The sequence below is a fragment of the Haliaeetus albicilla genome, chromosome Z (genome assembly GCF_947461875.1).
Source record: "Haliaeetus albicilla chromosome Z, bHalAlb1.1, whole genome shotgun sequence".
Classification (NCBI taxonomy): Eukaryota; Metazoa; Chordata; class Aves; order Accipitriformes; family Accipitridae; genus Haliaeetus; species Haliaeetus albicilla.
The window spans coordinates 71,693,459-71,708,592 of NC_091516.1; the positions used below are offsets into that span (position 1 = coordinate 71,693,459).

The 15,134-nt window shown below is 55.4% G+C and overlaps 1 protein-coding gene across 1 annotated transcript; it reads left to right on the plus strand.

Annotated features, from left to right (window-relative positions):
* Nucleotides 1–6,276: 6,276 nt before the first annotated feature.
* Nucleotides 6,277–14,925, plus strand: GRHPR (glyoxylate and hydroxypyruvate reductase). Its single transcript, XM_069776594.1, has 9 exons — nucleotides 6,277–6,385; nucleotides 7,169–7,299; nucleotides 7,427–7,499; nucleotides 7,935–8,051; nucleotides 8,669–8,757; nucleotides 9,478–9,582; nucleotides 10,594–10,729; nucleotides 11,503–11,633; nucleotides 14,658–14,925. The coding sequence occupies exons 1-9, from the start codon at nucleotides 6,321–6,323 to the stop codon at nucleotides 14,777–14,779; spliced, it is 969 nt and encodes a 322-aa protein (XP_069632695.1). The 5' UTR covers nucleotides 6,277–6,320; the 3' UTR covers nucleotides 14,780–14,925.
* Nucleotides 14,926–15,134: the final 209 nt, after the last annotated feature.

The following is a 15,134-nucleotide window of genomic DNA, read 5'->3' on the forward strand; positions in this document are numbered from 1 at the left end:
TGCAGCGGCAGGGCAGCTGGACACCCCTCTGGATGTGCCGTACGGTCTCCTGCCTGATCTCCTATAGACTTTCCCACCTCCCAACAGCTGCCCCCATGCAACCCCCATCCCTTTCTCCCAGACCCTGCTTCACGGTCCTGCCCCAGCCCCTCCAGTTCTCCCAGTTTCCTCCTACATCCACAAGCGCTGGCTGAGCAGGAGCTGGCTGGTGCTCCAGGTGGCTGGGCACTTCTTCAGTGGGCAGACTGGCAGCACCGCACCTGCAGGACCGGCAGCGGCTGCAGGCAGGCATCCATCCCTCTGTCCCTCGCAGGGAGCCTGGCCCTGGTCTCCCTCCTTCTGCCCAGCTTGAGCAAGCGGGACTGCTGCCAGGCTGGGATGAAAGTGGATGAAGGTTTCATGCACATTTGGGAAGAGCCTACAGAGGCGGGCAGACTTTACAACCCTCATCCCTGCAGGGAGGGAGGGGATGTGTATCAGCAGATAGTCCTGACACCCCGCACTGGAAGGCGAGGTACCAAGACTGCACCCACATACACACATGCAAAGAAATGGCATCGGGTGCTCTCTCTCCTCCTCCAAATTGCAGGCTCAAAAAAATGCGAGGGCTTGGAAAAGTTGGACCACTTTGATTTGCACTCTGTGTCTGGAGGTGTGAGCCACATTTCTAGAGCCATCAGGGTGAAAGGTGGACATGTAGAGGGACAGGACCTTGCCAGCACCCTGTGGAGGGGAGGGCTGTGTCACACACTCAAGTCTTATGAGACACCCGGTCAGTGCCTTCACCCCCTTTGTCCTCATCCCCGGGGAACACTTTGGTAAGATGTGCATCTCCTTTGACACGGAAAATTCCACTGAAACAGAAGAAAAATGCTTTTTTTGTTCTGAGGGTGGCTGAACACTGGAACCAGTTGCCCGAAGAGGTTGTAGAGCCTCCGTCTGTAGAGATATCCCAACCTGAGCCGGACACGGCCCTAGGCAACTGGCTCTAGGTGACCCTGCTTTGAGCAGGGGTTGGACAAGGTGACCTCTGGAGGTGCCTCCAGCCTCAGGGACCTTGTGGCTTACAGAGGACCCCTGTAAGATGCAGTGCACGAGCACAGCACTGACAGCAACCTTGCCTCCAGAGGGACCGAGGAGCTATCACCTTTCCAAGAGGCAGCAAGTTTCTCACCCTGGTGGGCTGTGACCTGCGAAGCGAACAGGCATGTAGAGCTGGACTGCCACCGGCTCGTATGGTGCAAAAGGATTTTGTCACCAAACGGTGCGAGTGACGTGATCCAAAGGAGTGGGGCTGAGTCTGAGAGCAAAATATCCTCAGGTCTGTCATGAGAGGCTGGCTTCGTTCCGCTGGAGCTGACGGCCAGCTGCATGCCGGGGAGCACATATTCCCTTGTCCTTGCCCAGATCATGTTGTCACAAGCTTTTACCACCGAGCAGTGATTTTCTGAGACACCTTAGACCATACACAGGCTGTGTTTGCTGAGCAGGTCCTGAGACCCCTGCGTGCCTGTGGCTGGAACCAGTGGCACAGGAGGGTGATGACAAGCCCAGGTACTCCAGGAAAGGGTTTCTGCACATTTATAGTAAAGACTTTGAATCTGAAGCCACACAGCTAAGGAGACAGTTTACAGGTGCTCTGTGCATTTAAGCGTATCGATAAAACCACACTTTTGCCAGCATTGTGTGTTTTGTTTTGTAAACAAATCCTCTCTGGGGATCTCCATTTTGCTCATACTGGTGCCACTGGAGGAACTGGCCAGGCGTTCAAAAGTTGCCACTGTGCGTGTTGCCGTGTCCAGCAACACGGAGCACTGGCAGCTGTGGCACATTCTCCCGAATGAGCGACCCCACCATGTTCACCTGGATGAGCAGGACAGGGCAGGAGGAAAGGGAAAAGGAAAGCCCTTGCAGCCACTGCGCTGCAAGATTAGCATGGAGATGTCATGCTGGAGAGCATATACTCCTGACACAAATCCTTACATGATCAGGGAGGGAGATAGGATGTCAGCTCTAATGATAACCCAGCTCAATAAAATAAAATAAAATAAACTTTTGAGCAATTATTAAAAAATAAAATGGATTCTGCTGGCATAATCTGACAACATACTGACGGTGGGAGCAGACATGCATCACGATAAAGGAAAATCCCACCAGTAGAGTAGAGTTTCATTAGATAAGCTGATAACTCATATAGCACTGATGATCCATGCCAGAGAAAAGCACTGTAAGTCCCTGGCCTCTGAGTTTACTATAAAATTCTCATTAAGATCAGATGGTTGTGCACTTCAGCTCTCTTGTTAAAGCTGCCATCAGATAACGAAGGGTCTTACCTCCCAGGGCAATGACGAGGAAGAAACCCCGTAGTGGATAGACCCTTTGTTTTCCCAACAGGGCTGGCGCAGTGAACCCCGGTTCACTCTGCCCCATGGTCGTATCACAGCTGCCGGATGGGATTCACGGGGCCTGAGCCTCTCCCTGCAAATCATCCTCTTCCTAAACTCAAAACCTGGGCAGGGGTGCTGCAAGCCATCCCCATCTCTCGCGTGGCAGAAGCCTGTGGAGCGCCTGCAGTGGAGCAGCAGAGGGAATCCTGGATAGATGTTCTGGGATGTTAAACTCCATTTTCCCTCTGTCCACAGATGTGTTTTCTTTACTGGTATGATTCTGTGCTCATTCCCAGAGGTAACACACCTGTTTTACTCCACCTTCCTATACAAGCTCATGTTTTCTTTTGGTTCCTCACCCACCCACTCCTATACTTAGCTGTGTTCACTTTGTGATGATAAAGCAGGTTCAGATCAAGTCTCCAGCAAATTTAAATCTGGCTATTAACAAGCAAAGTCTGTTTAGCACTGGGAGAGGCTTTACTCTCTACCTCTGGCCTTTAGAAACCTCCCAAAGTAGTCACTGGCAGCTCTGAGGTGGAAACTCTAATCCTAAAACACTACCCTATACCTGTAGCATCAACTGCCAGCTCACTCACAGTTGTAGCATCAGTTGTTCTCACTCTTCCTTTGGAGGAGGTTCACACTGCTTAGAGATAAAGGAGGGGTCCCAGCAGGGTGTATCATCATGGCTCCTCTGTGCCTCCTCGGCCAGCAAAGAGAAAAGTGCTTAAATGATGCCTCAGGAGATAGAAGTGAAAGATATCAGAGCTCAGAAGACAGTTCTAGTCAGAGACCATGTTGGGTGACCACAGCAAGACAGAATCTGGGAGGACCTGTTACCCTGTGTGCTGGTCCAGAAACCCATTATCTCCCCACAAAAGTGGTATAGGTCATCACCAACCCCACTGTAATGACGCTGGCACAAAGCCATGTCTAAAAGCTGGTTGATGTAGTTCTTGCCCCACCTTGCCTACTTAGATTACCAGGCCTTTGGCTGGTTGGTGACGATATTACATAGCGTTACATGTTATAGTATTACAGTGGTACTTTTTGTACAAAGGTATGAAATTATCACCGTGATGATGGACAGAGTTCGGTGTCATAGTTTGCAATATTTGGTATTAGCCCCTCTGCCAGTTCTGGAGAAGATGCCAGGGTTCACAGATAATAAATACCCTGATGTTGCAAGGAATTTGAAAAAAGTCTAAAGGAACCCAAATAAATATATGTGAATATATATACACACATATACACGTATGAGTGTGGATGATGTATACATCATCCACACCAGGGTGGCCCCTGGAACCAAGGGCTGCTTGGCCCTCCACATTGCATGCGTGCCTGTACACACACACACACACACACACGTGTGAATGACTGACAGAGGGATGCACACCAACAGTTTGTTCTGTCTGTCCTTCCATTTGCCTGCTCTGCTTTTCTGAGCCACCAGCACGTTGACATCTGTAAGAATCCAGCCAGATTTTATTAAAACATCATCTTAGGTTTAAAAAATCTTTTAAAAGCCCTGCAGGACTCTTGTAAATTTCAGTCCCCTGCCAGCTCGCAGGAACAGAGCAGGCAGGCAGATCGGCAGCAGGTGTGCTCTGAATGCAGACGTCGCCAAGCTGTAACAAAATGGGTAGGTCTCCTCTGCTCTCCACCAGTACTCCATTTCTTGGGATTTGCAGTCTCCACACCAAGCCCAGTGGAGTTACTGACCTCCAAAAGGCCTATGGAAAGGTCCCATCTCCTGCTCCATGATGCAGTCCAACCTTCCCCCTCTCCCATCCTTAAATGTTTCCCCGTCAGCATCCCAGCCAGGCTGCTGCTCCTGCCCTGCAGGATGCCCACCTCCAGGCTAGGCAGTCCGGGTACCCACAGAACCTTGCTTCAGGGCACCGATCCAGCGTCTCAAAAGGCCGGGAGCCTTTCCCTCCTGCGGCCAGTGGTAGGGCTTGGGAACATCTTGTCCTGTGCAAGTCAGGGGGTGGGAGGCTGCATGTGGAATGGCTTCGAGAGAGACCCTCCAGCAGACCTTGCAGGACTCGGCATGGGGCAGAGGTGTTGCTGGGTCCTGGCTCTGGGGTCCTGCCACCCACCCAAGCACCGACCGCAGCACAACGGGTGCTGGCAGGAGCAGCTACACGGCGTGGAGGGTTCCTCTGAGGCTGTGGCATGGTACGGAGTGCCACCTTCCACCCAGGCCTCCAACGAGCTGGTTCCCAAGGGAAAGACGGGCTGCTGTTCTTCTCAGCAGGCACGGCAAAGCTCGCTGCAAGGGGGAAACCCACACCTGAAAATTTACGACCGTTTACCGCGCTCTCACGACGGGCTGCTGGGTCCACCCGCACCCTGAACGCCCACCTCAAATCCAAAGAAAAGGCGATGTTCGTGGGACGGAGGAGCTGCAGAGGCTGTCAGGTCTCCATGGGGGGGTGGTTTAGCAGCCGGGCCTCGTGTCCTCTCCCCACGCACGCCCTGCACGGCTCCTGCTCCGCCCCTGCGTGGGCGCTCCACGTGCACTCACACGGGTGGGTTCCAGAAGCGTTCTGGGTGCCCCACGCGTGCACTCACACGGGTGGGTTCCAAAAGCGTTCTGGGTGCCGCATGCGTGCACTCACACGGGTGGGTTCCAAAAGCGTTCTGGGTGGCGTGCACTCACACGGGTGGGTTCCAGAAGCGTTCTGGGTGCCCCACGCGTGCACTCACACGGGTGGGTTCCAAAAGCGTTCTGGGTGCCGCATGCGTGCACTCACACGGGTGGGTTCCAAAAGCGTTCTGGGTGGCGTGCACTCACACGGGTGGGTTCCAAAAGCGTTCTGGGTGGCGTGCACTCACACGGGTGGGTTCCAAAAGCGTTCTGGGTGCCGCATGCGTGCACTCACACGGGTGGGTTCCAAAAGCGTTCTGGGTGCCCCACGTGTGCACTCACACGGGTGGGTTCCAAAAGCGTTCTGGGTGCCGCATGCGTGCACTCACACGGGTGGGTTCCAAAAGCGTTCTGGGTGGCGTGCACTCACACGGGTGGGTTCCAAAAGCGTTCTGGGTGCCCCACGCGTGCACTCACACGGGTGGGTTCCAAAAGCGTTCTGGGTGCCCCACGTATGCACTCACACGGGTGGGTTCCAAAAGCGTTCTGGGTGCCCCACACGTGCACTCACACGGGTGGGTTCCAAAAGCGTTCTGGGTGGCGTGCACTCACACGGGTGGGTTCCAAAAGCGTTCTGGGTGGCGTGCACTCACACGGGTGGGTTCCAAAAGCGTTCTGGGTGCCGCATGCGTGCACTCACACGGGTGGGTTCCAAAAGCGTTCTGGGTGCCCCGCGTGTGCACTCACACGGGTGGGTTCCAAAAGCGTTCTGGGTGCCCCACGCGTGCACTCACACGGGTGGGTTCCAAAAGCGTTCTGAGTGCCCCACGTGTGCACTCACACGGGTGGGTTCCAAAAGCGTTCTGGGTGCCCCACACGTGCACTCACACGGGTGGGTTCCAAAAGCGTTCTGGGTGGCGTGCACTCACACGGGTGGGTTCCAAAAGCGTTCTGGGTGCCCCACGTGTGCACTCACACGGGTGGGTTCCAAAAGCGTTCTGGGTGCCGCATGCGTGCACTCACACGGGTGGGTTCCAAAAGCGTTCTGGGTGCCCCGCGTGTGCACTCACACGGGTGGGTTCCAAAAGCGTTCTGGGTGGCGTGCACTCACACGGGTGGGTTCCAAAAGCGTTCTGGGTGCCCCACGCGTGCACTCACACGGGTGGGTTCCAAAAGCGTTCCGGCCGCCCTTTCTCGCCGCGCTCTCCCTTCCACCCCGCACTTCGCGGGGGCTGCCCGGCACCGGGAAGGGGCGGGCGGGACCGGAGCGGAGCGGAGCGGAGCGGCCGCCCGGGGTCGCTGCTGCTGCGGCGGCGGGTCCGGTCGTCGGTTCGGTCATGGCGGTGTTCGTGACGCGGCGGATCCCGGCCGAGGGACTGCGGGTCCTGTCGCAGGCCGGCGGGTGAGTGCGGGATCGTGGACCGGGATTGGGACCGGGACCGGGACCGGGACCGGGGTAGGGGCCGGGTCGGTCCGGCTCCCGTCCCGGTGGCGGTGGGATGACGGACCCCCCTGATACCAAAAAAGCCGGTCGAATAAACTCCCTAAGGCTCGTTTTGGAGCTTTAGAAAGCAGGCATTCTTTACTGCAGCGCGGGGTGCGCAGGGGATAATTCCACCTAGCGCGCATGCCACAGCTTTAGCACTAACGGGTTGTATAGAATAACTAATTGTATATTAGTATACATATACATAAAAATGATTGCAACTGATTATCTTAGTACTGCCTACATCCGATCATGCGCAATGAAGGATCCGTCTGAGTCGAAGGGCTGCTTTTGCGACCACCGACCCATTTGAAGTTCTTGCTGGCTGTCCCTGAAGTCTTTATTCTTGTCCTTGCTCTTTGATCTTGAAGCTTAACGCAGTTTCAATCACACGTGGTCAGTTTCAGCATTGTTCTCATCTAGCGTACAGGAACATCTAGTCATAAGAGCAAAGAACTGCAAAACTTAGGAATAACTACCTCTACTAGTTAATTGCTTGGCTATACTTTTGTCTATTGTTTCAATCATAATGTTAGTATAAGATTTCTAATAATTATTTAGCAAATCTCACTTTTACAGTCACCTAGCAGCAAACCAGTTTCCACAGCTGGTTCAGAATATTAAAACCATCAAAATGTTTAGACATACCACACAGAATGTATGGAAATATGCTATCACCCACCGCCCCCCCGGCGACAGGTGCCGTGTCCAGCAGTGGGACTCAGAGGAGCCGGTGCCGCGAGCCGAGCTGCTGGCAGGCGTGGCGGGGAAGCGTGGGTTGCTCTGCCTCCTCTCTGACCGCATCGACCGCGAGGTGCTGGATGCTGCCGGTGGGTGCAGGCTGCAGCCCTGGACCCCTTCTCCTCTGGTCCCCATCTCCTCCTGGACCAGCCCGGACACCCCCCCCTGGAGGGGGGGAGCGACGCTGGGCAGCCATGTGCTGATGGTGTTTTGCAGGGCCGGGCCTGAAAGTCATCAGCACCATGTCCGTGGGGTTTGACCACCTTGCCCTGGAGGAAATCAAGAAGCGGTAACCATCGCCCGCTCTGCCCCTCGCCCTAAACCCTGTGAGGGATGGACCCCAGCCAGGGGGTGTGGGGGGGAGGCGGTGGGGAAGGAGGGCGAAACTCAGAGCTCGTCCCGCTCTTGGGGTGGCAGAGCTGCAGGTCACTTTGGTGCAGGTGGGCTTCCGTGGAGCGTGGGGCTGCACCTCCCTCTTGCGAGCGTATGGCTAGGGTCACCCCCCCAACCCACCTGGGGCTGTAGGAGCCTTTGGATGCTAGGGTAAGGCTAGGATAACCCCACCCCAGCTGGAAGAAGGGCTGAGGAACCAAAAGGGATGTCCTCTTGCACGTGGTACTGCAGATACCTAGAAGAGGTGTAGCACCATCAACCTGCCCAGAAGTTTTGAGGTAGCCCCCCAAGGCTGGCAGCGTTGCCCCAGAGACCTGCGCTTGCCTTGCAGAGGGATCCGCGTGGGGTACACCCCCGATGTCCTGACTGACGCCACCGCAGAGCTCTCCGTAGCTTTACTTCTGGCTGCGTGCCGCCGGCTGCCGGAGGCAGTGGAGCAGGTAAAGAAGTGAGTATCCGCAGCTGCTACCTGGAGCAAGGGCTGGCTTCTGAGCCCAGCAGCCCCTGGGTCAAGAGCTGCAGGTAGAAAGTGTGCCACGCTGGACAGGTAAAACAGGGCTGAAGCCAGAGTTTCACCCGGCTTGCACCGAACATCTTGCAGGCCAAGACGGAGTCCCCCTGCGGTTGCATGAGTGTTTGGAGACATGCTGCTTAGGGTCTGCGAGAGGGGCAGAAGTCCCCTCCGTGTGCTAGGTAGAGGACCTGCAGGAGAGGGCATCCAAGGCCACCGCCGACCCCTCGAGGGCAGCACACATGGAAGGTCTGTCCGAAGCTCACTGACTGGCAGCCACTCCGGGGCTGTGGCTAGCAGCGCCTAAATTAAATCAGTCCCGAGGCTGCTGCTGCTGCGCACCCGAGGTCCAAGCAGATTCCTGCGGGAGACTGCCGAGCTCACTTGAACCAGGAACCTCAGAGAGGCTGGCTGTAAGACTGTCTGTGCCACAGGGGCTCGCCGCCCTCAGCATTGTACTCTCGGGTGTACTTGCCAAAATGCTGTTCTGGGGTATGAGCAGGCTCTACCCTGCTGCTGTCTGACATCTCTTTCTATCTCGGTCTCTCTGCTAGTGGTGGCTGGACAACATGGAAGCCCTTATGGATGTGTGGCTACGGTCTGTCTGACAGCACGGTGGGCATCATAGGACTGGGGAGAATAGGTAAGTGCAGGTCAGGCGCAAGATTTGTGTGTCTCCCGTGATGGCAGGGTAGTTTTCAAGGTTCAGCCAAGGTGGTGTCTCCAGCGCTCACCTCTTTAAAATCTATGAGAACAAAAAGGGGAGCTGTGTAGAGCCACTGTGAACAGCGGTCTTGACCCATCAGGCGTAAACCTTAGAAGTTTAAAGCATTCAAACGCATCTGCTACATCTGAATGCCACAGCAAACTGGACGTTGTCCCCTTGATTTTCATTAAACAAATGCCCTGACAAAGTCCAAGATGATGCGCTTGTTATCCGTTCAGCTGTGGACTTTGTCAGCAGATGGCTGTTTCTTTTCTCACTTTCCAGTTTGCTCCCTAGGGTACCTTCAGGTTTAACGTCCTGCAGCTCCCTTTCTGCAGTTTTACTCTGGCAGGGCATTCATTCCTGCTTATGTGAGGAGCAGCAGAAGACATCCAACCCCACCCACCCACCCCATGCCCCCCCATGCTGCAGGCTTGGAAGCAGCCCAGCAGGAGCGATCCCACCACAGCGACCCTTTAGCAAGCGATGTGCTCTGCTCGCTGCGGCACTGTCAAGCCACACCGAGCGCCAGCTTGCCGAAGGACGGACCCCCTGAAGAGGCCTGACGGACCCCCACGGCCTGGTGTTCGTCTCTGTGTGAAACGCCTCGTGCAGGCGCTGGCACAGCGGCTGGACAGCCTTCTCTCTCGCTCCTAGGACAGGCGGTTGCCCGCCGCCTAAAGCCATTTGGGGTCAAGAAGTTTTTGTACACTGGCAGTTGCCCGAAGCCAGAGACTGCTGCAGAGTTTGAAGCTGAGTTTGGTAAGAAAACACCAGGAGCAGGGGCAGCGGTCGGGTCGTCCGGTGCAGGGCAGCAGGGAGCACTGCGGCTGGTGTCTCCTCGGTGTAGCTGCCGTGAACCACTGTGGGGGTAGCAAAGGAGGGAATGGTGAATCCCAAACATTTCCCATGCAGCGGTGGTGGATGGCAGGGAGGGAAACCTGCCTCCTTTGAGCTGGGCGATTCCAGCCAGAAGGCTGGACACACCTGGGCTCTAACTGACCGCCCACTGTAATTGTGGACTGCGGCTGTTTCTCCTGGGTCTTGTGGACCATCGCCCATGGATGGGTACAGAGACATCCTGCAGGGAGGAAGGGATGGGCTGAGGCTGACTGCAGATCTTCACTGAGAGTTGGTGTTGGTTGCTGGAAACAAACATCAGCTTTAACCTCCTGCTTTAAAATGAATGTCGCGGTCCAGCCAAGCCTGGGAATGTCTCCTAGCTGCTGAACAGGACTTTTCTGTGACCCTGTTAGAGTCCCAAGACTTGCATCAGGTGCTAATTTTTCACTCTGAAGCCAGCACATTTCCAGCTGGTACCTTTTTTGCACAAAGTCATTGGCAGAACTTGTCAGCTCCTTGCATTTTCCTTTCACCTCCAGGAATGAAAAGTGGCACAAGTCATTATCTGTAGGTATTGTGTAGAGAGGTTTAATGCTGGTATAAACTGCTGCTGCCGCCGTATTTTGCTGTCTAAATATGCAATACATACCAGAGCCTCCTTTGGGCCAGATGGCCAAAGCATCGCTAGATTCCCCTTTGGCTTGATTTTAATTCAAAAGTGAAACAAAACACTGCAGTGGTATCTGTAGGAATGTGCGTGGTTTCTGTTGGGTGTTTGCTGGTCCTCGTGTCTCCCCACCTCTGGAGAAGGGTCAGCCAGATCTCTCCAGAGCAGCACTTGCTTGCTGGCAAACCTTAGGGAGGAGAGGGTTGCTCAGGTGTGTTGGTGAGGTCCCTGAGCAGAGCTGTGACCTGTGTTTCCCCACTCAGTCCCACTCATGAGGCTGGCTGAAGAGTCGGACTTCGTTGTGGTGACGTGTGCTTTGACTCCGGCCACCCAGGGAATGTGCAACAGGGACTTCTTTGGCAGAATGAAGAAGACCTCTGTGTTCGTCAACACCAGCAGGTAATTGCAACCCAGTCTCCTGCACAGGGGGGTCGACTGTCACCCTGCCGACAGCTGTGGTTGCAGGGGGGGATCTGGTAGGCTGTGAGATGTGCTTCCACTGGGAGTCCAGACAGCATGTACAGCCTTCATGTTCGCCCAGTGCATGGCCCACTCCCTCCAGCCCAAGGTCTCTTGAGATCAAGTCAAAGGCAGGATAAGTTGTTCAGGGGGCTACAGCCTCTGTCTCCTCCTCAGGGCCCCACGTCCCACCCGGCTGGGATGGACGAACGGGTGACTGTTGGGTAACGGGAGGGTGAGGCTGGGGGATTGCCTGGGAGAGCGCTGCGACTGCCAGAAGCCTTGCTCTTGGGACAGAGGCAGCCGCAACGGGGCTCCTTGGCCAAGTCCCGTGGTAGCCTCCCATTCCCGCTGCCTTCTTGCGGAGCACTGTGGCAGGGCAGAACCCGTGTGGCCCAACACGCAGCATCCACGCAGCCGCTCAGGATGCCTCGGGCTACCTGCACCTCCCTCCGCGGCTGCTCCAGGGTCGTCCTGTGCTCGGGTACCTGGCTTTTCTCCCTGCTGGTGGGCAGCCTGGAGCAGGAGCAGATCGTTGCGCTGGGAGGTTCGGGTACATCCAGAGAGGGTCTGACCTCCGCTCAGGCAGCCCTGGGGACCTGGGTGCCACCACGCAGGCTGTCCCACGCGGCCCGTGTCCTGGCTGCGTGCCTCCGAGAGCCCACGGGACCCCTCAGCAGCAGCGCGAGCCTTTCTCTCTCTGTGTTTGCCAGGGGGGCCGTGGTGAACCAGGAGGACCTGTACGATGCTCTGGCTCACGGCCAGATTGCAGCAGCGGGGCTGGATGTCACGACGCCGGAGCCGCTGCCCACTGACCACCCTCTGCTCTCCCTCAAGAATTGTGGTAAGTGGCCAGCTGGGTGGTCAAGCCCCTGCTTTGGGTGCCTTGTGTGCCCATGGCTGGGGACCTGCTAGCTGGCATAACAAGGATTCCCCATGCCCGTTAGCCTGCCAGTGCGAACAAGCACTGAAACGTGGAAGGACAGGAAGGTCAAGTGTATTTAAGCAGACTGTAGGTAGCCGCCGTACAATGCAGACAGCTGCTAGAGGGGAAGACCTCATCAACATGATGTAATACAAGTGTGGGAGGTATTTTAGTTCTACAGAAAGCAGTTGAGATCAGCTCATTTTATAACACCTTCCTAATGGAACTCCATTCGATGGGCTGAGGCATGGGGTGAAATTCATGGGGGAGTCTGATACCAGCAAGTGCCTGAATGAGAAACCAAATCCCTGCTCATGCCTTGCCAAGCTCTGGTACTGTCTAAGCTCCTGGGCATATATTCTGCTAGAAAAGCTTCCCATGTGGCTAAAAAGCTGGGTGCTAAGCCTGCCTAGAGGGATCTCAGCCTCGAGAGCGCTGCAACCACTGCAGGACTCGCCAGCTAGCCCATCCACTGTGAGCCTGGGCTGCCAGGCACAGGTTCAGCACGTGTGCTCCGAAGCACAGTTTGTTTAAGTGCTGGCTGTGTCATGACATCCACGTTCCCCAGCAGATGTCAGCAAATTAGACAGCCTCGAGCTGAAGAGGCCACCAAGTGCTCACGCTTTGGGATGAGCAGAGGTTTCTTTGCAGATGGTCTAGCTGCATCTCCTGGACAGCCCAAGGCAACTTTTGCTGGGAAAGTGGAGCTTGGCGAGCTCAGGCAGCCTATTTTCCGGATAGTAGTGGGTATCAGGCAGGTGGGAAGGTGCTGATCCCAGGACTAGTGCATGTCTTCAGAGGAGGAGATTAGGTCAGGTGAGGAAGGTCAGTGAGGAAGGGGTGTGCTCGGCTGCTCTTGTGCTTCAGCTGCTCTTGTGCTTCAGCATCGCCAGGCTGCTGGAGCGGAGGCAGGAGCGCCTGCAACCAGGGGCAATAGCTGATCACTGTTAGTTTCACCGTTGCTTTCCTGAAAGCTTGCCAAGGGCTGCCACGTCGGGCTGGATGATGTTTTAGCGCAGGACGTTAGCAGCCCTCAGTGTTTTCTTGGGATCCTTGTTGTTGCAGACTGAAGGGGCTGTGCGGGGGGCTCTTTCCCATGGCCTTGCCACTCACCAGCGCAGCTCAATCCGCACAGGCACCACAGGCTGGCCAGCGGCTTGGGACGGGTTAGGGACAGCTCCTGCTGTGTTCAGTGCCTTTGCTCGTGTTGCCTTCAATGCGCAAGTTGGCCCGTAAAGCAGGGCCAGGAGCTTTCCTCTCCTCCTCCACACAGGGAGCGTGCGGGTCAGACCAGTAACTGAGCGGGACTGACTTGGACACAAGCCAGACAGGCTCGCTTGTATCCCTCGAGGCAGAAAAGAGACAGAAATGCAACACAGAGAAGGCACTGCTTTCTCATTAGAAAGTAAACCTCTGCGATTGTCTGCGACCCCATCACCGGTGCAATGGTGGGGTGCCTGTTCCTACCGGAATGCTTGGATTTGCCCTGCTGAGAGCTGATGGCACAAGCCGGGCTAGAACAGCTTTTTCTTGCACAGTCAAGTGCCTTGGCTGCTCAAGCTGCACCCCAAGCATGAGATCTGGTGTGTGCATCTTCACTTGCGTGGGCAAAGTACCGGAGTGGCTGTGCAGGCAGCAGCAGTGTGTCCTCTCTCCAGGAAGGAGGTTTTCAGAGTCGGAAAAGTCTGCTCCAAAAAGAAACCATAAAAACATCCATGAAAATTTGGAACTGCCCATGACTGAGTGTCTGTTTCTGAAATACAAGTTCATAGCTGTTGCCTTGCTTATCTTTTTGCTAAAAGCTATTTTTTATTTGCTTCAGTTCCCCTAGTAGGCAGTGAGAAATGATAAAAGCGGACACTCTCTGGGAATACTTGCAGGACTTCAGAGATCTTAGAGCTCTGGAACAACACCAGGCAAGACAAAAATAAATACATACGTATTTATTTTCACAGGAATGAGGCTTTGATGATTCTGAAACTGTTCAGAGATTTCACCCAAAACTGCCAAATAGTTTCAGCAGCTGGAGGTACACGGCATAAGTAGAGGAGGAAGCAGTGCTGACATTAACTTTGACAGCGAACAAGGAACCCAGGCTGGTTCTTGACTGGGGGAGAAAGAAAGGACCTACGTGGCCCCACAGTCCTTCTTGGGAGAGCCTTCTCCTCCCAGGGCAGCAGCATGTTGGATGTTCAGGCTTCTGCATTGCCTGTAGATGCTGTCTGTAACAGAACAGAGACTGCAGTGCAGGCTTTTATCCATACCTTGGGCAAGTGCTCTCCACTACTAATGTTACAATAATTTTCCACTAAAGCATCTTTGGCTCCTTCCTTTGCATTGCATAAAAGGAGCCTTTTCACATAGGTGGACAAAAATGCCTGCCCTGACTGTGCTACAGTGTGCCAGCTCTGTTCAGCAGGGGCCTTTTCCCTCCACATGTACCTTACCAGTGCACCCAGGGGTCTGTAAAACACGTTGTTTCACAACAGTCTTCAGGTTCTTGCCCTGATATGTGTTGGTTCACGCCTGTCGGTGAGCAGAACCTCCTAAGGCTGTGTGGCAATCAGGCAACAGCGTGCAAATTTCACTACATGTTCGTCTGCCGCAGGGATAGTATTTTACATCTACCACTGGCTCTGGGTCCGTGCAGGAAGGTGAGTACCAAACCTGAGTGCATAAAGGAGGACCCACTCTTGGCCGACTGCCTTTGGCTGGAGGACTTCTTAAAAAATAGCTCAGTTAGCCATTTATCAGATGTCTTTTCCAGTCCTCAGTGGCTGATGATTTGGTTTCATGCTCCGTGTCTGAAGACAGCTCCTGGTAGAGTAGCGGCTGGTGCAGGACCCAGGTTGCCCCCACCACGGGAAGACCCCTGAAAGAGGCTGCAAGAGGTCAGCAAAGGTAAGAAACGAGCAAGCAACCTCCCTCCCTTGTCCCCTGCAGTGATTCTGCCGCACGTCGGGAGCGCCACGTATGCCACGAGGAGCACCATGGCGGTGCTGGCAGCCAACAACCTGCTCGCCGGGCTGCGAGGTGAGCCCATGCCCCACGAGCTGCTGCTGTGACCACCAGAGCCCCTCTCCTGTGGGGCGGCAGGACTCGGCATTACCTTCCCCTGCAGAAGCCCTGTGCCTCCTCGCCTCTGCAGCAGCGTGCCAGCGGTGCCCGTGGCGAGGGAACTGCACCGTAGCCATTAAAGAGAAGCAGTGAACGTGTCGTGCTCGTTTTGTTTGAGGACGGGGTGCCCCCAGGCACATGGCGGAGCGCGCAGTGCTGCGGTGGGGGGCTAACGGGTCCCGCGGTCACGTCACCGCAGCACACAGCAGCCGACGGATGGTGTTTGGCCCCAATTCAGGAAACGCTTGCGGTGTCAGAATGTTGTGTATTTTGCTCGCCAGCGTGTGTCGTACTGTAAGGGAG